This window comes from Emydura macquarii, unplaced genomic scaffold (assembly GCF_026122565.2).
Source record: "Emydura macquarii macquarii isolate MOO-44397 ecotype Brisbane River unplaced genomic scaffold, CSIRO-AGI_Emac_v2 contig_2897, whole genome shotgun sequence".
In the NCBI taxonomy this organism is placed as follows: Eukaryota; Metazoa; Chordata; order Testudines; family Chelidae; genus Emydura; species Emydura macquarii.
The window spans coordinates 56,693,851-56,717,354 of record NW_027133034.1 but is presented as its reverse complement, the minus strand read 5'-3'; the positions used below and the strand labels follow the sequence as shown (position 1 = coordinate 56,717,354).

At 43.1% G+C, this 23,504-nt stretch overlaps 3 protein-coding genes across 11 annotated transcripts in view; 2 read left to right on the top strand and 1 right to left on the bottom strand.

The window, feature by feature from the left end:
• The window catches only part of NDUFAF2 (NADH:ubiquinone oxidoreductase complex assembly factor 2), a 124,909-nt gene extending 124,365 nt beyond the window's left edge, over positions 1–544 (top strand). For both annotated transcript variants that reach the window (XM_067568997.1, XM_067568996.1), the window contains one exon: positions 13–544. In XM_067568997.1, coding sequence (XP_067425098.1) covers positions 13–267 — 255 coding nt within the window. In that variant the 3' untranslated portion in view covers positions 268–544. The remainder of the gene's footprint in view (positions 1–12) is intronic.
• Positions 1–23,504, bottom strand: part of SMIM15 (small integral membrane protein 15) — a 118,214-nt gene that overhangs the window by 16,665 nt on the left and 78,045 nt on the right. Inside the window, exons 1-2 of one of the 7 annotated variants that reach the window (XM_067569002.1) lie at positions 11,003–11,021; positions 3,122–3,770 (exon numbers count right to left, since the gene is read on the bottom strand). In XM_067569002.1, the coding sequence (XP_067425103.1) occupies positions 3,519–3,755 (237 nt within the window). In that variant the 5' untranslated portion in view covers positions 3,756–3,770; positions 11,003–11,021 and the 3' untranslated portion in view covers positions 3,122–3,518. Of the gene's footprint in view, positions 1–3,121; positions 3,771–3,979; positions 4,139–4,274; positions 4,408–4,607; positions 4,757–4,776; positions 4,915–9,610; positions 9,914–11,002; positions 11,095–23,504 lie in introns of those variants that run through there. The other 6 variants (XM_067569000.1, XM_067568998.1, XM_067569001.1 and 3 more) reach the window with 6 other exon arrangements.
• LOC137167040 (THAP domain-containing protein 6-like) overlaps positions 4,869–23,504 on the top strand; it is a 30,356-nt gene continuing 11,720 nt past the window's right edge. Inside the window, exon 1 of one of the 2 annotated variants that reach the window (XM_067568995.1) lies at positions 4,869–4,974. The gene's annotated coding sequence lies outside the window, so the exon portion shown is untranslated. The remainder of the gene's footprint in view (positions 4,975–23,504) is intronic. The other variant, XM_067568993.1, reaches the window with a different exon arrangement.

The window sequence follows — 23,504 nt, the reverse complement described above, 5'->3', positions numbered from 1 at the left end:
GGCTTTTTGCAGGAAATTCTTAAGAATGAAAACTATAGAAAAGAAATAAAACAGAAAATCATAGATGCTTCTGAAAAGGACAACCTCCTTCAGACCAAGGAATACAAGAAAGGACTTGTTGCTGAACCAGTTCAAACTCAAATTAAAGGCCATGCATCAGCCGCTTACTATGGAAAGAATGAGCCTTCGCCAGACCCAACCAGCACTGCAAAAACCTTTCAGCCGGGTTCCTGGATCCCACCGGATAGCAGTAGCCATAATAAATAAACAGTTGAATGTAAAAAATCTTGCCAATGAATTGCAGAGGTGATTTCTTTAACAGGCAACATGACTGAAGAAAACTGGTTTTTGCTTACCAACTGTTCTGTGAGAAATAAACTGCTATATTAAAGTTCATTTTCACTTGTTTTTACAGAACGAGATCTTAGAAATCATTGACTCCTTTCTGTGACTGAGTAAATCTTAGTATAAAAAAAATCAACTACTGCTACTTAATTTGTTGGGTTTTTTAAGTAACTTAATTTGTTGGGTTTTTTTTGTTATTCTTGAGTTCATTCTATTTTTCATTGAGGTAGGAAAATGTCACAATACACTCGTTTGACAAGCATTTTTCCTTAGTAACAGGTTTTTTGGGTTTTTTTTATAACTATAATCTGGCCTCTAACATAATGACTTTCACATATCTTATCTGTAGACATGAGCCTTAGAAATGAACTTTGCTTCATCAACTCTAGATTTTTTTTTTTGCTTAATAGTTATGTGTTTCTGCAGAATCCTCAAGAGTTCCCTGCCTGTTGTTCCATTTTAATATGGTCAATACTGTTGGCTCCCGTAGGTGACTGTAAGGTCTGTTTGACCCCATTAATATAAAGCACCTTAACAATATAGAGATTACATTCTTTGTTAATTTTAGGGGACTATTTCTTGTAGCTGTATTAATAGATAGTAAAATCAAAATATTTAAAGTGCATGTCTTGCTGGCCATCTGTAAGTAGTGAAAAGTGCTATATAGAATCAGTGAGTCAAAGAGCAGAGTGTGGAAGCACTTTCTTATTTTCTAGCAATGGTACTAAACATTTCAGAACAGGCTCAAGAGATATAGCTGCAGCCAGCCCTCCTTGCTCACGCAGAGTCACTAGAAATCAGTGGTGGGAAAGGCTAGAGGCCAAAATTGTTGAAACATGAAAATAATACCCAGGCTAAAAACAAATTTTAAGACCTCCTAGGCATTGTGTACACCAATAAAATTCATATCAGGATTACAAGTGCACCTCCATCATTGATAAGTGTAAAAACTAGTGTAAACAGAATACAGGCTCTTTCTCCTCCTTTCCCCCCAAACTATTAAAACCTGCTCTGTCTGCATTTTCATGACTTGGTGGTCAAAGCACCTGAATTCTCTTTACTAGTTCCTTAGCACACCTCATAGCAGGAGATAATGCTGTGGCTAAATCTCCATAAAGGCTATGGCATGCAGGCCCTAAATTCTGTGCTGAAAGTATCAGATTTGTGTGATTCTATAAACTAACTAGACTACAACTGCACCTAATTTAGTTGGTATGCATGCTGAGATCCTGCCTTCCCCATCCAACACAAGACAAATGTTCCCGGTCAGGACGCATCACCTGGTGAATAAATGCCTTCATTTGGAGATTGAGTCCATTACATCAGCCACACACAGGTCGTTATGCCTCCTATAAGAAACAGCAGTGTATTCTGGTGCTGTATACAATAAGTCATGCCACTTACTGGATTTTGCCTAGGAATGACTTAATTTAGACTATTTTCATTTATCACTGTATGTTGAACCCATTCTCCTTAAAACCCTTTCTTTAAATCTATGTCTACAATACTACTTTAAACAGGTTCCTTTCCTCTACAGCAACTGCTTACACATTTTTAGAAGTCAAAATGAAGAACATGAACTTTTTAAGAGTATCATATTTATTTATGCAATGTAGTTTGTTTTGAGTCTGTTCCAGATTTTTAAACCTTTAATATCAACACTGTATAAATACCATGGTGTAACCATATTGAAGACTAACACTGAAGTTTTAATCCAGTAATTATAAAAAGGTGAAAACATGCTTTAAGTTCTAACACTTGTCTTGAGCAACAAATCAGAGAAGAAAGCCAATTTACTGGTTACACCTTAAAGTTTCACATCCAATTCTTAACTAAGACATCCAATTTTTAAACTAAGTGATTTAACAAAACTCTTTGTTTGCATTGGTATTTTATTATCTATTCACTTCCTCCTTTCAATAATATAGATAATGCATTTGCCTTCATATGTGTTAACCCTTTACATACCAAAGAAAGGGCTACACACAAGAATCCTGTATGAAAAGGCACAACTCTATCCACACGGATTAAAATACATTATTGGAACAAGGCCTAAAATGTGATTGGTACTACAGGATCAGACCCAATGGAACTAAATTAGTAATAAAAATTAAGGTTTGCTAAAGCATGGTATTAAACTAAAAATCTTTACTATTATTCTTTGGACAAAAAAATATGAATAAATTAAATTTGTTAGCCTTAACTCCAACTTACTTTGCAACGTTTACAACAACACTAGAACCACCTCTGGCTTTTGTTTCTTTTCACTAAGTCATCCTTTCAAAACTGGCAATATTCAAAGCAGTTTCTCTGCTTCTCCTGCGTTACTGTTGTAGTCACTAAAACCCAGAATATTTAGTTATATGCCAAATAGGTCTCCACATTCATTCTGCAAAGCATGTTGTACGCAAGAGCTGTTCAGTGGGATATTTTTAAAATGAAGTGGGCAATTGCCTACTGCTTGGTTCTAAAGAGTTTCCTTCTGGGAACTATCCAAAAAAGGCTCAGTGGACTTCTTGTAGTCCAAGCAAGCAGATTTTGACAACCACTCATTAAGAATTTAGTGAGTTAGTGTGAACTGCTAAAACTGTTCATATAATAAGACAAACTCCTGAGAGTACAAAAGAGACAACGGGTGCAAAAACAAGGACTGCTATTCCAGGGCCAAGTTGAAACCACAGAAAAAAATTCTTCTGTAATGGAAACAAACCATCAGTAGAAAAAGGGTTGTATAGAAACAGTTACCTAAGCATCTAGAAAACCAATGACTGCAGTATTTTTAGAAAGTCAAACATTTTAATTTTTTCTTCCATAATTTAAATATTGACACATTTAAACAATTGCTAAAGCACAGATCCCATTTAAAAAACCAAAATCCCCCCCACATGTATTCCTTTTAGTGTATGGCATGTAAACATATAAAAGTAAACTCATCAGAAGTGAGTATCTGGATGAAATACACACATCAAATGCCATTGCAGATTAGACAGAGACTTCAATACAAATTGTTTAAGCAGAACATGGATAATTTCAGGAGTTGAAACTTCATAGTTCAAGATTTATACATGGTCAACCATTCTTGAAAAATAACAACATACTAGAGATACAAGTGTACAACAGTGCTTCATCAAAAAGATAGCACATTTTTGCACAAGGAAGGCATTTTGTCTCACTTAATCCTTCTTTGTCTGTTTAGCTTTTGCAATATTTTCCTGACGTTTCTGTTTCTTCTTTTGTTCTCGCTCCCTGGCCTCAATCATTTTTGCCAGTTTCCATGATAGCACTGCACTCGCTAGGAACAATGGCGTAAGGGCCAAGATCACAGTGGTAAGAAAGCCATATGGGTCCTTTGCAGCCCATTCCACAACATATTCTGCCCAGCCTTTGATATCAAACATCTTCTCTGCCATCCTATTGGGGAAACCCTATACAAGAATCGAATGATAAAATCTTTTCATTATATAGTCACAAAAGTACTGCAAATTAGAGTGCCTATGCGATGCAGTATCCTATCCATATCTGTCACCATTACCTAGTTATTCAAATTTCAGAGCCCTTCACATATTATTTAGATACAGGGAGGCTAGGAAGCAGCTGTTACTTCTCTAACACACGCTTGCCACCAACCTCTCACCTGCGCTTTCTGAACTTCCCTAGTGAATAACGGACGGATGCCAGGGGGATTGTTTTACCCAGCCAAGCTACAGAAAGTTGGAAACTCTCGCTCCACCCCCGGAGCGGGCGGGACGCTCAGGGTTAAGGTTTCTCCTCCCTCCCGAGAGCCGCGGGCCTATCCTATGCCAGGTTCACACGGGATACACGGCGATGCGGTGGATGCAGAGAAAGCGGCCGGGTTGCGGCCAGGGCACGGGGGGAGGGGGAGCCCCGCGCTGCACCGGAGCCTGCGGCAAGGCCCGCCCGCTCAGTACCCGGATCCGGGGCAACAAGCGGGGCAGCTCGTCCGCTCCGGCCGTCTGGGCCGGGCCGGGCCGCGCCGCACATGGCCGGCAGCGAGCGAGCAATTCACCGCACGGGGGGCGGGGCCGACACTCCGCTGCGGGCTGCGGAGCCCAGGGCGCCCCACTCCCGGGCCGGCCTTTTATCCGACCGCTCCCGGGTCACGCTCCCCTTCGCCACCCCTGGGGGTGCCGCAGCGGCAGCCGGGGGGCGGGTTTTACGGGCCGAGAGGGAGGGTCTCCGGGCGGGGGTCCCTCGCGCTAGAAGTTCCCGCCCAGCCCCCCAAGCCGCGGGGGAGAACTGACCCCTCCCCAGGGGCCGCGCCGGAGCGTCCGTTGCCGGCTCCAACAGCGTTCCACGCGCCGCGAGCAGGAGACAGACCACAGGAGGGACGGAGATTGGAGCGAGAAACTCTGTCACGGGCCAACCGGAAATAGGAAAAGGAGGGAGGCAGTGGCGGGCGGGACTGCTCACGCCAGTGCAGGAATAGAGACTGCCTCTGGAGCCGGCCAGAGTGTCCCTCCCGTCAGCCAATCACGTGACTCCTCCCTTCCCCGAGGCTCGGAGTTGGCGTCATGTGATTATTGCGGCCGGTGCGGTGCTGTCTGCCATTGCTCTGTGGGGATAGAGTGCGTCCGGACGGTGCGGGGGCACTTCCGGGGGAGCCGGGAGGTAAAAAGCACGCGCGCGCCGTGGTTGCGTCGCTTTGTTCGCCCGTCAGCCAGTGCACGCGCGAGCGGCAGCAGTTAGTGGTCGGCTCGCGCCGTGGGCTGGCTGCGGGCCTAGGCCGCTGCCGGCAGGAGATGGGGATAGGAACCGGCTCCGCGTTGGGGGGGGCGGCGCAGACCCCCTGCAGGAGGGATCTGATGGCGGGGGGGGGAGGAGACAAGGTCCCCTCAGCGGGATAGGCGCGGGAGGGGCGCAGAGTTCCCCGCTCCCCCCACCTTCACATAGTCTGGTAGATAATAAGGGGAGGGAGGGGGCTGCACCGCTGGCTCCGGCCCTGCCTCAGCCCTTTGGAAAGGCGCTGCTCCTTGGGCAGATGATGATGGCGGCGGCGGGGCCCTTTGAAGCTGAGCCTGTCAGAAACAAATGCCCAGGTGCTGTAGGTGGGAGGCTGACGGGTAAATCAAAAACACCCCAGAGTCCGTGTCCGGCAACCGCCCGCAACACCCAGCTGGCTGGTGAAATTGGAAACCTCCCGTACCCGTTGCCCCACTGCAAATGGCCCACCCTCCCTCTGACTTGGAACGGCAAGGAAATAAACTTGGTCTCCCAAAGTCCCCAGGCCCCTCAGAGGTGCAGTGTGGAGGGACGTTTGTGATCATTTTAGAGGGGTATGTGTAAATAGCTTGTTTTGTAATTGAACAGCCTGTATTCTGCTCTGTGGGGTTCTTAGACCACCCTCCTAGCCTTCCTGTAGCGCCTGAAGCTATGGGATGAACATCTGCCATATGTTTGTTCTCTCATTCTCTCCTCTGCGGGAGGAGTGTGTGCAGAAAAGTGGCTTGTCTTGGAATTTTAAAAAAATCTGTATATACAAAATATATATAAAATTTGTTGATCAAAGAGGCTCCGGTCTCCATAAAAAAGAAGCATAACAGGCCTACTGCTGGACCTCCAAGTTAAGTTATGAAGAACAGTTGAACTTCCTTGTTGTCTTGATTTGGGTCAGAATCCTAAAAGTAGTAATGATTTTTAAATGCATTTAAAATGGATGCAAAAGTCAACAAGGGGAGAGGTAAAATACATTTACTTGGAATATTTTTGATACAATAAAAACCTATAATATTGTTAGATAGCAAAATGTGTTAGGCCCCACTCCTGCATACACTAACACATGCTTTATTTGACTACTGTGAGTAGGCCCGTTGATTTCCATGGGACTGTTCATGGTAGTAAAGCTCTTGTGTGTCCAGGATTGGGGCTTTAGTTTGGTGGATTCAGGGATCTTGCAGTTACTTAAACTAGACTTCATCTATTCAGCAATTTCCATTCTCAGCTTTTGTGTGCGTACTGTTTCTCAGACCTACTTGTATTATTCAAAGGGCGACACATGAGGAACAAGTAGTGACTGCTTTACCAAAGGCCATAGAAATTGGCAAGAAATCTGATTGATCTAAAATTCTTTCCACTGCGTATGGGTTATTTATTAATTTGTGCTACATGCAGATCTTTATTATGGGATAATTTATGTATTCATACAAATTTAAAATGTTCAAAAGCTGTACTGTCCAGGCTATGCCTATAATATCCACTGAAAAGAACAGTCTCACTTCCTGTATTGCTAAACCATTACACAATATTGGAATCTCTCAGAGAAAATGTAGGTCTCTGTCTCCTTGTAGAGTAAATTCTTCTACAAATGTCAGCAAAACGCAGAACTAATCTAAATCAATTATGTGACTATTATTTCTAAGATATTGTATTTGTTAGTGTTATTGTCAGATGGTTTTACAAACTGAGTTATCTAAATTAATAGTTTGTTATAGCAGGGGAACTATCTGTTTTTTGGAAATTTTGGATACTTTAAAATGAACAGGCTATCCATGACTAAATAGTGTGTTTATAATCAGATTTCCTGGAAAACAACACAGCACTATCTCCTTTGATGACACTCCTGGAAGTACTTACTGGAGATAAATTAAAGAAAGTGGCAGCCTAAGAGTACTGCGTAATCAGGCAGGCAAGTCAGGCATTTTGGATACCCTTAGGTAATCTGGCAGATTACATATCTATGACCCCTTTCTGGCTTTTATTCAATTAATTTATCTTTTCTCCATTATAGTGATGCTATGCTATCAAATTAAAGTACACAGTACAAAACAAGAACTGGCCAGGTCAGCATCACAACTTTGTACAGAGTGGAGGCCACGTAGGCTCACCACATTCAGAGCTAAATGCAAAACCCACTTCTAGGCCAAAACTTTCTCACCTCACTACCCTTATTCATACCAACATACATGCTCTTCTATGTGATGTATTGATTTAAAAAGAAAAATGTCTGTCTCTTTCTGAGAAATGGTGAAATCAGGGGTTAGTGCCTCTGCAGTGGAATTATTGTGGGAGCTGACATATGTTTTCATCCCCATGAGCCATTCCCTGTAAACTGCAGATATGCAGAGGGAGAGGCAGAGGAGAAAGTGGGACCCAGAGGGCCTGGTGCAGCTGCCATGGCACCTGGAATCAGGCCTGGGAGCAGGTAAGAACTGCTCGTCCTCTCCCTGACACCCCAACTTCCCATACAGAGCACCCACCCTGACTCCCCTTCCTATTTCTGACACCCCGACCTTCCCCTGCTGCTCCGACTCCCCTTATTTCACTGTCCATGCAGAGCACCTTTGCCCTCCCAGTCAAACAAGCTTCTACTGCTTCTGCTCTTTCTGTCAGAAAAGGAAGAGAGGGAGATCGGTGTTGATATTATTTTTACTGTTGGGAGGTGCTCAGTTGCTACTATGATGGATGTTAATGTAAGTACCCAGATAAACAGGCTAGATTCTGCAAAGTCCAGCATCAGATCAGATAAAACAGGATAAAGCTATACTACACACCACCATAAAGCATCTCTGACTGAACTATAAGCATATTTTTGTGTTCAATCAGAGTGGTAACTTGGGAATTGCTTTGCAAGTCTCTTTCAATATGCCAGTGCCCTTTTTCTGAAATCCCCATCTAGAATCCTTTAAAGGACCCTGTGTGAGTAATTGTTCATATTTTTTTAAATGAGTTATGAGAGAATGGAAGACCCTAGGATGGAAAAGTAAGGCACACCTGGGTGAAATATCATGACCCCATAAAGAATGGTCTCTGTTATGCACTAAGCATTGTAACAGTTTTACTGACAGACTGCAATCCCTAGAGAGTGATGCTATTAGGGATAAGGGTCAGGAACTCTGGAAAGAGTTGGGTATCAAAACTGTATGCAATAACTTTAGGGTCTTAAATGTAGTCTACAACCCAAAGGACTACTAGGTCAGCACTGGGATGAAATCCTGGCTTGTTTTAAGTCAATGGGCCTTAAAACCACCATTGACTTTAATGGGGCTTGTAACAGAGTGGTCTGCTTCTTTAAGGAACTACTAGAGCCCTGGGCCAGGCAATCCTGGTCTGTGGCAGAGCCCCTTTAAGGACAGATGTTTGGTCCTGGTGGAGGAGGGAATTATCAGACCCAGCTGGTAAAAGGGCCTGGTGATTCCTTCAGGGGTGGAAAGAGCTGGTAGGAGAACTGGGGAAGAGATTTGTTTTACTTTGTGAGTTTTGTATTTGAAGAAGAAATAAAGGCCTGAGAAAGGGGGCCTGACCATGTGTTGGATATGGCATCAGTCCTTATTGAGCTAGAGTAACAGGCCAGCAGCCCTACAGGGCCAAGATTTCACACTTAGTATCTTTGGGAAATGAAAATATTTGGCTTTTCAGTGATCACCAGCACTTAGCAGTAACATCTAATGAAACGGTATCACTAAACCATCAGCAATATTTTATAAACCAATTAACTTCAAAAACATTTAAAAACTGGTGGTGATTTAATCGTTAACATACTTGAGAAGCCTTTAAAGGTTTCTTAGGATGGAACCTTGAGTGAACTGATACTGGAGCAATCTACCAATATTGTCCATTGTCAAACTGCAAAAAGAGTGGGTGGACAAAGGAGTGAAATGAGGGCTACCAGGTGCCCAAAAACCTCCAGCCATAGTAGAAATAATTGATAACGCAGAGGAAGGCATAGTAGTGTTGAGAGTGTAATTCTGACATGGAAAATTGAGAAATCATTAATGAGTTGAGATGAAATTTTGAGTGTATATGCTCTCAAATACATTTGTTCATTTTGCTGAGAGGTAGTGACATGTCATTGGTCTAGAATCATTATGTACAAATCCAGTGTTAAATATTTCAATCAGAATTTAAATGCTTCTCTCATTGCCTTTGTATCTTGCTACTTCGAGGAGCAAATTCAACCCTGGTGTAACTCCATGAATATGTCTCATTGTGTCCATAAAAAGGTAAGTTGATTTTCCCACACAGAGAATGATTTCTTCAAAGTTCTTCATGTACTATGTAATTTCATAATTTTCTGGACTTTGTATATTCCACCCGCTGAATAAAATTACTCTTGTTTCTGGATGACATATATGCAGTTTCCTTACATTGCATATTGGTAAGCATTTTTTGAAGAACTATAGAAATTAAATTTGTCTAGTGCCTTTTTTCCAGGTTGTAAAATCTCTAAGCTGTGGATTCCCTATCAGCACTTTCTTGGCCACACATGACACATCTACTGTGTATGCAGACCAGTAAGCCTTCTGTTTCGTATAGCTATACTTGAGACGACAAAATTCCTTTGTACCATTGGAGATTAAAACCTCTGCTACAAATCTTTCTTTGAAAACATTGGTGTGTTATGCTGAAGTGGACCTGCAGAACATCTTTATTCCCTAGATTGCATAAAGAGCCCCTTCCATTTGTACTTTTGCTGCTGTTCATACAGCTGGATCGGAACACCTCAGAAGAAATCATCAGTAATTCTGATAGTGTGCTCAATCCATTTCCATATCTGTGTAAACTCTTCTTAGACTGTAAGCAGTTTAGGGCAGGCACTGTGTGTGGCCGATATCTAGCACATTATGGAAGACAAATAATAATGAGAATATTACATTTTGCTATTTGTTTTTGTAATAGTGAGTTTTATATCTGGCTTTTAAAAATTTGATGGGCAAAAAAAGGTATGCATGTTTGGTCTCAGATTAAAGTATGGCTGAGTACCTTCATCCTTTAAAAAGGACCCACAATTATTTTTCTAGCAACATTGTTTTTCTTCTCCTTAGAATGGTTTGGTACCCTGTGTTTTTTATCAACTTTGAACCATATTTAGCCTTAATCTATCCCTGGTTGTATCACAACTTTAACTGCCTTTTTATGAACAATCAGTTTTAGAGTTCACAACAGGAAGTCAATTGCCCACAGAGATAGAAAGGGAAACTGGATTACTTAGGAGATTGATGATAGGATATGTAGCCTTCCATCTCCTTGGTCCCCAGTTCAAATCCATCCTAATATGGTAATGACTGAAATGGCTGTTTATTGGTTTGTTTTTTTATAAATGGTGAAAAAAGAACCTCAGCACTGCTATAGCTTTTTTAAATCTTCAAAGAACTTTACAGAGGCACCTTATTCTAGAAGTTAGAATAAGGGTCCAGGAGTCAGGAGATATGGTTCTTTTCCCAGCTGGGCCACTAATTCACAGCATGTCCCTAGGAAAATCACCTCAGTTTCCCTATCTGTAAATGAGGATAATGGTTATCCTTGGATAATACTCATCTTTGCAAAGTGGTTTGAGATTCTCTGTTGAAAGATGCTATATAAATGCAAATTATTAGTATAATTACTAAGACCCAGAGCCAGTTTTTCCCCAATTTTGTAGGTGCTAGGGTTTAGGATTCCAGTTGCAGCCCATATATAAAGTTCGCTACAACGATGAAATTTGGATTTATCGGTGGACTTTCCTCTAGGTTAAGGATGAGGGTTGATGGTTCAAATTTAGAGTTCTGGTTCAGGCCTATTTCTGCTATATTATTACAAATACTAACTACACAAGATGATGGTCTTGATTCTTAGAAACCACCATCACTGTTGGCACTAGCAGGTATACTTGTTGACAGCCTCAGTACAGAGGCCAAGGATAAAATGACTGAGATTGAATTACCTTTAACTCCTAGAAGTATTTTCAGAATGGAACTGAAGTACAGGTTGGTGTGAAGAAGCTTGCACTGCTACTGTCTGTGTTCTCTACTTGCCCTGGAAAGAAATAGGACCATAGTCATACTTCTAGCTAATTCATGAGATCTCACAAGCAAAACAGGGTTGAGTGTGGTCAGTATTTTTATAAAAGACTTCCAAGGAGCACTTAGGAACTGTGAGAGGCCGTGGGGTTGCTTCACTAAGTGGTCCACTGTCTGTGTTATAATTGAACAAATGCCCCAGAATGTTGCTTGGAGGAACCACACAGTATGAGTCATTTTACTCTGGATGACTTGTAAAAATGAGCTCCTGACCACTTCCAGTAATAATACTTGGTGTTTATATAGTGCTTGATGGCTTCAAAGAGCTTTACTAACAGTATTCTTGTGGTCATTAAATATCTATAGCACCTGCCCAATAGTAGCAATATTAACCCTAGTGTCTTGGCCAATTATATTCTGCCTACCTAAACTTCCCCTTTAGTTTCACCTGGATACTATATTCTTCCTGTATGCCGCTAGACTTCTACCTTGTTCCACCAAGACATGGCTATAGTTTAGTGGCAGGCAAAATTATCTGAGAGTGCCGAGGCATCCTTTGGGATAAAAAGAGAGAGAGATTTTTATATATAATGTAAGATTATTCAGCCTTCACTACTTCACTACTGTCTAGCTCCTTTCATGAGCACTAAATTCACATATAGAAGTAAGGCACAGTAAAAGTAACTGAGAACTAGAAGATAACTGCTACTGCTGATTTGCTGTACTAGTTCCTGCTCACACTCCTACTGAAGACAATTTGACATCAGTAGGAGGAGGGGTTTGCACCTTACTTGAATTCTTAAACCTACAGTACAAAAGTGTATGCCATGTTATAGGTGCATGTGTATCCCAGCCTTCCAAGCAGTGCCCCATTTTTAATAAAATAAAAATATGTCCTGGGTTGCTTCTACCTAGTTTACATGCTATAAAAAGTAATTAGAGAGGGGCAGGAATATATGTAAAAGCTTTTAATCATAGGAAAGCACGCTGACCTAATTTAATGGACATTGGCAAGACTACTAGGCCTAAACATGGACCTAGCTTGACACAGATCTCTTGATCTGAAAATTCTGAACTTCAGGAGTGCACATTTAAATGATGATGATGATAAAAAAATGTTCTTATACAATGATCTTATAATTGCCCTCGCTACTGTTGTATCTTAGTTCCTGAGTTGATATTTGTCATGACAACATGGGTCAGTTTTTGTCATAACCAGGATGTGGGTGGTCTGGCCTAGTGGCCTAAGCAAGAGTTGGGAGCCAGAGGGCAAGCGGGGCCTGGTTACCAGGAGACCTGAATCTGAGGCAGGCCAGACCAAACAACATTCAGGAGGCAGGCAGAGTCCCAGACAGGCCAGAGGGCAGACCAAGCATCAGGAGGCAGGATAAGTCAAGTTACCATGAGATCAAAGTCCAAGACTGGCTAGACAGTGGACTGGGTCAGGATCCCAGAAGGTCAGAATCAGGAAATAGGAACAGGAGGGACAGTCCTAAGATGAAAAAAATCCAGTTACACAGATGACTTCTTGTTCCTCTACTTGATTTAAATAGAAGCAGGAAATCAATCAGGACTCTTGGAGTTTTGCCAATCAGATCGCAGGACTGGAGTGTCCTCTGCCAATGTTGACCTTTGAGTTCTGGGGATTGTTAGCAGATCAGTGGTGGTGGGTCAGAAGACATACTGACTCCTAAGAGTCCTAGGGACCAGTGTTTGGGACCTGTGACCCTGATAGTTTTGCAAAAGGTATGCACTCTTGAAATTAACCCTTCCTGATGGGACTGCTGTTAAACTGGGTAAATGAGTGCAGCTATCCTCTAGAGTGCAATGTCCTTTCCTAAATTACATAAAATATGGGGCTTACACATTACACACACAAAACTGGCAGTTGTTAGCAAAACATAACTAAAGTTACTTGGGATTTAGAGCCTAACAAAATAGAGTAGTACGAACCAAATTAAAATACTTCAGGACCAGCTTGGCAACCTAGTTTTAGTGTAGCTCAGAACGACCTGTGGTCAGGCTGTGGGCTCATGGTGCTGAAAATTCCAGCATCAACATACTCTGTCGCTGGGGGGAACAAGTCTCTTGCTTCTTTGCAGCTTTTTTTTTTTTTTTTAAATGCTGTTCCAAGCAGCTGTAACAGGCTCTGGAGCACTCATCCAATATGCCTCTTCTTATCTCAGTGACAGGCCTTTTGGAGAAGGGTTGAAATTTTTTTAGAAGGGTGAAAAATATCTTCTCTACATTGTTATTTAAAGGCTCTGTTATTCAATGTTGGCATCTCTTTCAAGGAGTTTGCACTGTGCACTCTCTGCAAAATTCCAAAGTTTTGTCTAGGAGAGGGAGGTGGTGGATGAGGTATGCTTTGTATTCCACTGTGGATAAGGCCTTCAGATTGGTTGAGCTACATGTGCAATCAGAGTCTTAAGAGGAATGATGCTTGCATTTATCAAAGGAAAGCCTGCAATGTTGTCTTTGTGCTATTATATTATTAATTATAATTTGTATTATAGCACCTAGGAGCCCTACTCATGGGCCAGGCAGCCCTACTTATGGGCCAGGACTCCATTATGCTAGGCATTGTACAAACAGAACAAAAAAGACAGTCCCTGGCCAAAGAGCTCACAATCTGTGCTAATGTTTGACCCTTTGTGCTAATATGCTTCACATGGTCCCCAGTAACGATTCAGTGTGGTTTGGTGACCCCAGAGAATTTCTTGGCAGCCTTGCAAGAGCTCTCTGAACCAGACTTCCCTCATTTGAAAAATTAAATCCAAGTATCTGAGAACCAAAAGGTATTTTTATGAATTAGTACTATCTTAGATCCTGATCATGTAAACACTTACTCATATGAGTAGTCCCATTGAGTTCAATTGACTACTCGTATGCCTGAAGTTACTCTAAGTTGTAAGATAAGGGCCATCATTGTTGGTCTTGAAAAAGCTCTTATGTTTCTTTCTGGAATGGTCATGATCCTTATTTTAAGTTTTTATCATTCCAGCCATGATGAAAATCAAATAAAGTTGCTCTTACCGGTTGTGAAACAGAAAATATACCAGTAATAAAGAAGTTCACATGTTATACAGGACTAATAACTGTAATGCTAAAAAAGATGATAATGACAACCAGTATGATGATGGCACTATATATATATGTGTATTGAACCCCCATAAAGAAAAACATCTGTCTCCTGTAGATGATTTACATTCCAAATAATGTGTAATTGTATTAGTATCATCTTAGAAATATTTTATATCCGAAGAATTTTACAGCTTCAGTCAAGTCATCCTCAATATCAAGGGAGAGGATGTTGTTGATACTCCATCTTCCTTTTCTTTGTTTCCCAGTTGTAAATTTATAAATTCTTTAATCTTATCTGGATGGCTATACCTATGACAGTTATAAGTGTGCCCATGATCATGCTATCACGGCCTCCTGGAGCCTTTGTTCCATTTGCTTTACCTGCTTGTGCCGTGGCTCTGTTGTTTTTTCCTACTATATAGGACTTACCCTGATTCACATTAAATCAGCTACGCTAATTGGTGTTCTGTTTCCGTCCAGGTGTGTCATAACCGCAGCTCAACCTTTGTGGGACAAATGGACATTGAACTTCTCATAAAAATGTAGGGATGGAAGGGACCTTGAGAAATCATCTAGTCCATCCCCCTGCACTTAGGCAGGACCAGGTATACTTAGACCATTCCTGACAGGTATTTGTCTAACATCTTAAAAACCTCCAGTGATGGAGATTCAGCAAGCTTGGTCAGCAAGATTGGAAGCTTGGTCCAGTGCTTAGCTATTTTTATAGTTAGAAAGCTTTTCCTAATGTCTAACCTAAATCTCCCTTACTGCAGATTAAGCCCATTACTTCTTGTCCTAGCTTTAGTGGACACGGAGAACAATTGACCACCATCCTCTTTATAACAGACCTCACATATTTGACAGGTTACCAGTCTCCCTTCAGTCTTCTCGAGGTTAACCATTCCCAGTTTTTGTAACCTTTCCTCATAGATCAGCTTTTCTAAATCTTTATTATTTTTATTTATTATATTTATTTATTTATCTTTATTATTTTTGTTGCTTTCCTCTGGTCTCTCTCCAATTTATCCATACTTTCTTAAAGTATGGTGCTGACAATTAGACACAGTACTTCAGCTGAGACCTCACCAGTGCGAAGTAGAGTAGAATAATTACCTCCTGTGTCGTATGTATGACGCTCCTGTTAATACACCCCAGAATATTAGTCTTTTTCTCATCCACATCACGTTGTTGGCTCATGTTCAGTTCAGTACAATATAACCCCAGATCCTTTTCAGCAGTACTACCGCCACGCCAGTTATTCCCCATTTTGTATTTGTGCATTTGAGTTTTTTCCTAAATGTAGTACTTGGTACTTGTCTTTTCTGAATTTCATCTTGTTGATTTCAGATCAATTTTCAGATTTGTCAAGGTCATTTTGAATTCTAATCCTGTCCTCAACACTTTAATTAAAAATGACCCTTTCAGCATAATTCATTATTATGGGGTCTGTGAGTTGCCGGTCTCGTGCTGTGTAAAAAAGAGGCACTGCATAAATGGGGCTACTTTTGCCCCCTTCCCCACCAAAGTTCTGCCTCATTCTATAGCTAATTCCTCCCATCCCCCCAAGTCACTTTTTTAAGGGGAAGTATTTTGCCCCCTTGTCCCCACCACACGTTGGTTACTAGGGAGATCACAGCAGTCTGTTTTCTCCTAGGCAATATTTCACTGCATCAGAAATACCAAGGAACTGTTCCAAAAACAGAAGGCACATTGCACACTTTTTTTTCCATTTCAAAAACATTCCTTCACATTAATCACACTGCCTTGCCAGGCAGAGGCAGGGGCCCCCTTTTCATCAACAAAACATTTTGAACTAAACAAGTACATTTTCACCTAGTCCCAAAGTTTAAGTAGCACCTGTTTGTTTTGCTTATTTAATTGGTCAGACATTTCCACAGGAAATTCCACTCTCTCCATTCTAGAATAGAGAATGTAAAAAGCCATCAGTTCTAGCTAATGGTTCTCATAAAATGCTCCAGTACTTACATTGCTCCTTCTAGCAGTGGCAAGAATGGAACTCAGACTCCTTAGATGAAAGATTTTCATGAACCTTTGACTAATGCTGCTGCTATTGAAGTTGCTGCTGGTGAAGGTTCCATTAACTTTATTGGCAGTAGGATTAGACCCTTAGAAAAGACAGCAAGGAGGAGGATATAAATCTGTCATTTTAAAATTATTGTTAAGATCTGTGGGATGAAGCCAGAGTTTGAATTGTTGGCCTTTTTAAAACAAAAGAAAAAAAAACTTGTTTCTTAACTTTCCTCCATTAGAACTAGAGAACAAAAACTTAAAGAAGGAGCAAGGGAGTTCATGTATCTTTAATTCTTTAGAGATTTTTTTGTGCTACATCCAAATGTGGCCTACTGGTTTTGGCCTACTGGTTTTGGTTCCCTGCCTCAAGGAATCATCAAACTAGAATTTAAACATGGCACAACTAGAGAAGGGGAGTGATCTTTGGGCTGCTCTAGCTTATACTGTGCTTCCCATGGCCCTAAGAAATAGAGAGTTGCTGTAGTGCAATGCCCTTTAGCTATGTCATCTGCTTCAGATTCTGGAATAGAGCCCCCACAGCTAGCACTACACAGGTTGCAGGAGTACCCTTGCAGAGTGGGGATTCTCAGGAGGCCTTTACGATGCCAGAATAGCATAAAATGGCCTTTGTATAACTGAAAATCAGGCCTCTAGATTCAAGACTGGTTGCTTCTCTCTTATAGTAATGACTAAAATTAATTTTAAACATTTCCTTTAAAATACAATTTTATTTTGAAAAATTGCATATATTAAATATTGTTGCCCCTCTGCCAAGTGGTAGCAAATGTCAGGGCATTGCACATCAGTTTCCCATTGGAGGAGAAATCAATAATATGGACTCTGGATGTTTTCTTAGTATAACTTACTCATTTACACTATATACACCAGTCCTTGGACAGAGGTGGTCACAAACACCACATGGGATATCCTCCCTTCATGAATGTCAGCCCAGACCCCAGTCAGTTCCCAGGAAGCAACTCTGTACTTAGGCCCGGCCTACACTAGGAATGTACATCAGCAAAGCTATATCTCTCAGGGGTGTGAAAAATCCACGCCTATGAGAGACGTAGCTATACTGACCTTCCCCGGGGTAGACAGCAGTAAGATTACCTACTCAAGGGAGAATCACCTGTTGTCACTCTAGGCAGTCTCAACACTGAAGTGCTCCAGCATCGCTGTATCATGTTTTAAGAGTAGGCATACCCCCAAGAGTCTAGAGCCTACTCTAGTTAGAGAAACTCCCCTAACATCTCCCCCGAAAGAATATATATCACAAATACAACAAGAATATAGCATTCCTTCAGCCTATATACTGACCATTTGCAAAGAACAATAATTTACAAAACTACGTGACAGTGACATTTGGTGACTTTTACTATTACTATTTATTACTTGTATTTACCATAGTGCCCAAGAGCCCAGTCACGGGACAGGACCTCATTGTGCTAGGCATTGTATAAACTTCTGCCAAAACAATATCTTGTTTAGCCATGATATCATATGGGCGATCTAGGTGTGAGTCCAGCTCTTGTTGCATTCATTGTAACCTGGGAAATTAGATTAAAAATCACTAGCCTTCAGTCTTACTGCCACAAGCTGGAGCTTGTCTTTGCTCATAAGATTGGTCCAGAGTGACCACTTGTATTGTATTTTAAAGGATGTTCCTTATGTGGCTCCTAATGCTCTGCATCCCTCTTAAATCTCAAATACACTTTAACCTGTATATAGGCAAAATATCATACCCCAATTGTGTTCTGTTGCATGACTTAGTAATACAAAGAAAATGTAGTATGCTTTCTCTTGAAAAGAAACTGTGCCCATCTTTTTCCATCATCTGTCCTTTAGCTCTTTGAAACATAGTTCATCACCCTACCTGGTCAGTAGACATGGAAGACCTCTGAGAAATATGTTGTGTGTATTAGAGTGCATCCACTCTCTCATTGCTTATGGAAAGTCTTTAATTAGATTGCATTTCCCTCCTTTTTATTGAATTGGGCTAGAGAGAGTGGCTGCACTGACTCCTGCTCAGATCTACGCATCCTTCCCTGTCTCTGCCTTGCTCCTGAGGGGGAATACTTTTTCCTACAGCCCTTTACGAGGCTCTGCATTTGCTCCTATTCACTCCAAACCAGTTTGGTTGACCAATGTGTTGGTGGGGAGGAGCTCCACCTAATCCCCACCCATTTGCTTGGCAGGAGAAGTAGCAGCTGTGCGTTGACTGGAACTGTGATCTGAGGGAAATGGTGACTTAGCAGTCCTTGCATTTAGATCTCCTGCATGGTACATAAAAGCAAGCAATAATCTTCCCTTTGATGTTTATTTTTCATATTTTAAAAAACTCTTTTAAAAGGAAGTGCTGTACAGCAATATATGTTGATGTATTGTTAAGACTATATTAATATTACAAAAGATATGTGTCACACTGTTTGGAGTGGTTCACAGCTGTGAGTGCCGACCTCAGGGCAGACTGTCAAAAAGCAGGGCAGACACCCCAGACTGGGAGTATGTTCTATAATTAGATTTCACTCAGGCCCCGGAGCCAACCCGACTGCCCTCTCCTCCTCGGGTCCTGCCCCAGGAGATGCAGTGGCGGAGATGGGGCCCGGCTGCATGTCTGGGCATAATGAGGGGGCCGCCCCCGCATCCCAAGCAGAGAAGGAGACAGGCACAGGAAGAGGAGGAGGGGCGGCTACAGGGGCTGGGCGGTCAGGGTTGCCGGTGGTGGCAGGGCCGGCGTCTGTCAAGATCTCGGGGGGCCCAGGTGCTCCTCCGTGCCGGGACAGGGGACAGGCCCTCCAGATGGGCCTCGTCACCCAGCAGAGAAAGCATTGGGCCTCCCCTTAGGAGTAGTGTATCCTATACTGGGCCCCTTGATGGGGCACAAGGAAGGACCCCTCCAGAGTCTCCCTGTCATGTGCCACCACCGGTAGCAGCTGGATTTGGACCTGCCAGCGGAAGGACAAAACGTGACAGAGGGGTCCTTGCAGCCCATCAGGAGAGGGCTGACAATGGAAATAGGCTTCCCCAGAGTGGTGAGGAGGGGGAGCAGGGCGGCGTTAGGGAGGAAAGGCGGGACGGAGGTGAGGACCACCCATACGCCAAGGTCCCCAGGGGCTCTAAGGGGACATAAAGGCCCCCCCATCGCCAGGCCCTTCTCTATCACTGCCTGTGTGGTGGCCTCCGATGCCAGAAAGAAGACGACCTTCCCGTACATTAGAGACCGCGACAGTGGCCGAGGGCCACACCACCTGCACCAATGCCGGCACGTAGGTCTCCACATGGGGCGAGGTGGCTGCCAGGAGGCAATGGACACTGTGCTTCCTGGTCAGGGTGGGGAAGGGACCCCGGTCACTAGAGATGTTATTTGAGGAGGCAGCAAGGGCAGATGACGGGGGTATGGCTGGAGGGATGGCGGCTACCTGGACGTACGCTCTGGGGGCTGAGGCAGGAGCACCCCCAGAGCTGGTGGAAGGAACGGCAGGGGAAGGGGGAACTGTGGCCGATGGCGGGGAGAGGCTTTGCCTTCCAGGCAGGGCTCTTGTCCTTCTTTTTGCCCTGGCTGTTTCTGCCGGTCAAGGAAGTTGTAGCAGCAGCTGTGAAAGTCCCTCCTGTGCCTGCCGTTGCTGGTGCCCCAGTGGGAGCAGTGGTGGCAGTAGATTCAGCAGCAGCAGTCAGAGTGGTAGCCGCAGAGATAAACAAGAGCAGGCTGTGGGGGGGGAGGGGGGAGACAGGGTTGACTGAGGAGGTCTCCATGTCCATTTGGGGGAATGGACAGGAGAAGACAATGGGGGATGAGCAAGGGCAAAAGGGCAAGTCAGGGATAACCGCTCCTCCCCACTAGGCTGCAGGCGGGGGAGGAGGGTCCTAGCAGGGAGGGGTCTCAGGGACAAATGTCGAGGGAAGGGGGGGCTAGGAAAGGGAGTGGTGGGATGGCTAACCTCTCCTCCCCACTAGACTGCAGGCAGGGGAGGAGGGCGCTGACAAGGAAGGGTAGCAGGGGCCTTACTTGGGGTGGGTGTGGGGGGTGCAGGTTCTATCAGCTGCACTGGGGAAGGACGGGGGTTACAAGAGCATGAGGGGGTGCAGTGAGCAGGGGGCACAACAAAAAACGGGGGGTTGTGGAGGTTCACAGGCGCTTCGGTGCACTGAGGAAGTAGGTCAGGGTGGGGCAGGGTCAAGTAACTAAAAGGGGGGTGGGGATGGGTCTAGCACAAGCCAAGGGCAGAACAGGGAAGGACAGAGGACTCCCAGGGACTGGAGTGAGGCAGGGAGAGCAACAAATGCAGAGGGGTGTGGGGGCAGGGTAACTAAACAAACCCTAAAGGAACCCAAGGGAAAAATAGGAGCGGGGGGACAAAGTGGGCAGCAAGGGGTGGGCGGGGTAGGCTGCAAGGGGAAAAGGGGTGTAAACTGCCTCAGAGAGGCCAGAGGGCAAAATAGAGGGTGGGGGGGTCCCTCCAGCCACACGTAGCTGGGGGGGGGAACACGTGCGCCCAGGTGGTGGCAAAAGTCCTTGCTGCTGCAGCAGTCCCAGGTGTGTAGTTTGGACATGGTCTAAGGCTCCTTTAAAGTGAGTATAAATGTAATTATGTTTATGTCCACTTTAAGGCCCTTTTATTCTACCAGAGTGGCGTAAAGGGATCTTAGTTCATGTGAAAATCAAGATCCATCTCTTTCTTTGTGGTTAAAAACTCAAGCTTTCCATTTTCTTGGGTTTTTTTAAGAAAGCATAATAATATGGAATATTCTTATTTTTACGTTCCAAAATAATTTTATCTTTATTTAAACCTGTAGCACCAAGTACAGTGTATAGGAATAGGTTAGTATCTCTTTAAATAGCATGTGAGCCTTCTAGGGGCACTCACTGTGTTATATGTTTTGAAAAGCCACCAGAAACCAGTCAGAGCAGCGATATGGGTGTAGCTAGGCTTTGTGTGTTTGTGTATATTTAGTAAGCACAATTATTTGGGATCCAACTGTGCTGTGTGGTTTCTTCATATTGTTTTTGTTGTGGAAAGAGCAAAAACCACAATACTGAACCAGAGTGCTAAGCTCCTCCCAAAACGTAACTCGCAAAGTTAGAAATGTTGAGTACAATGTTTTAGTTTATCAGGTTTTCCAGTTACAAATGTTCCAGTTGACAGACTCTCCCACAAAAACTAAAGACACTTTAGGCAGCCATATTATGAGACCCCACCTCAATTGTTTTTTGTTTTACAACCCCTCCACCTATGTGTTCGCAATGTCCCTGGATGCTTGTGAGATAAGTTGGGCTTTGCCGCATGCCTGGAGTGGTGCTAAATCTAGACACTTAGGGACCAAGGAGGAAAGCAAATTCCAGAGCCAAGGGCCTTGAATGAGAAGTTCCCTTCTTATTCCTGAACTACCGAATATTTTGGAGAGGGTTCAAATTTTGGGACCTGGCTTTGGCCCATCTCACCTAATACATATGAAATAATAAAGTATTTGAAGAAGATGAGAAATATATGGTCCATCTGAACAGAAATCACATAGCACCTGTAACCCAAACACATTTAACTCTGCCGCAGAGAGAATATATTTACCACCTCTGTGTTTTGAGGTTATTAAGTATAAGTTAATTAAACTCTCTGAGCAGCTATCCAAAGGGATGGGGGGAGATTTTAAATGAACTGTAGTATAAATAAATCAGTGTAAAAAGGGAAGTGTCTATTTAAGTGCAGCTGTGATGTTTTCTGTTGTAAAATGCTGAGATTTTTTACTTTTGGCTCTCTAGAGCACACAGTGTGACAGTGAGATCAAAATCCTTCTTCCCACACACTACTTCAGTACAGGGCATGTGTCTAGGGGAGATGTGGCGTAGACCTTCTCTGTGGTCACTACTATAGTCACACAGCTGCTCTGCTTGCCTCCCCTCTCAGTGCCTTTTGGGCGGTGGAATGGCATAGCCTTGAATGCCCCAAACCGCCTTATTCCATCCAAACCCTTCCTCCATGCAGGAATGCATGGAGCCTACACAGAGCTAAGTACCATTGTGTATATAGGGTCTGAACCCCACGTACAGGCACAAGGAATCCTGGCCCATCCATGGAACAGAACACCTTTGTTCTGCTATGTCCGGGCCCAATGGGAGATGGCATGGGGGTGGGCAGGATTGGTGTCTAAATTAACAAAGAGCAGTGTAAATGCATCAGTTTACAAAGCACTGAAATGCATTCCACCAGTCACAGCAGAGGAGATGGCATTCTAAACACCCTTTTTCTCCAAAAGCAAAATGACCTTAACTATAAAATCTTCATGTCTAGATTAGACTTGCTCCTCATGCTACATATATGCTACCAAAAAAAAAAAAAAGATTTTCTCTTTGTTTACAGAAATAAACGTAGTTTTACATTTTCTCTCTTAGTCTGTGTTTCTGTATAGTTTTGAAGATTTGTGGTGCATGCCTCTTTCCTGAATGACAATGTGCTGATTGGGCGGTTCTCAGAACTACTTGGTATTACCCAAACAGCTCTGAAAGTAATTCATAACACCAGAATGTGACATGCAGGAGAATTCTTGTAAATATACAAGAGGGTCTTTTCATTATATTTAGAAATTAAAAGTTATTTGTATTGAGATTATGTGGCAGAACTCAGGCAAGTGAAAGAGAAAATTTTTAATATGCATACTTGGTTTGTGTGTTTGCCTCTAGAAAAGAAGTGCCAGTAAGTGAAGCAAAGATTTATGATATATAAATGCAGGGCACAGTTATCCACCAGTGAGAGTCAGTTTAATGATGACACCATTTTGTATGTAAATGTCTGTATGAATTTGAGTTAACCATTTCAGGCCAGATAAAGGAAGAGTATTCTGGTCTCTTAGAGAAAATTGTGCCCTCCCACACAACAAGGAAATTAAGTGGAAAACTCAACAGCGTCAAGACCATAGAATTCCTTCTGATGGGAGGGAGTTGGGTTGTGCCCTTCCTTTGATCTTCTTGCGTGGGCAGGGGATATTACCCATCTAACCTGAAAACATCCTGAGTTCTATAAGAACATTCCTGGGCTGTCAGGGCATCCACTCCAGCCCAAAACATTTGTATAAAAGGCCATTTCCTCCACACTACTTCCCATGATTCCCTTGGTGGCAGCACAGCTCCCTGGTGAGCCATACTCCCATTACTTTCCCATCCATGCTTCAGCCAAACCTCTTTTCTGTTATGGTCTAGTCCAGTGGTTTCCAACCTTTTTGGCTTGAGGTCCACAAATATAATTTTTACAACCCTGAAGGGCTGCCAGTCTCCACCAGCAGCCTCCTCCCCTCCCCTCCACTGCAGCCAGAGGGAAGGAG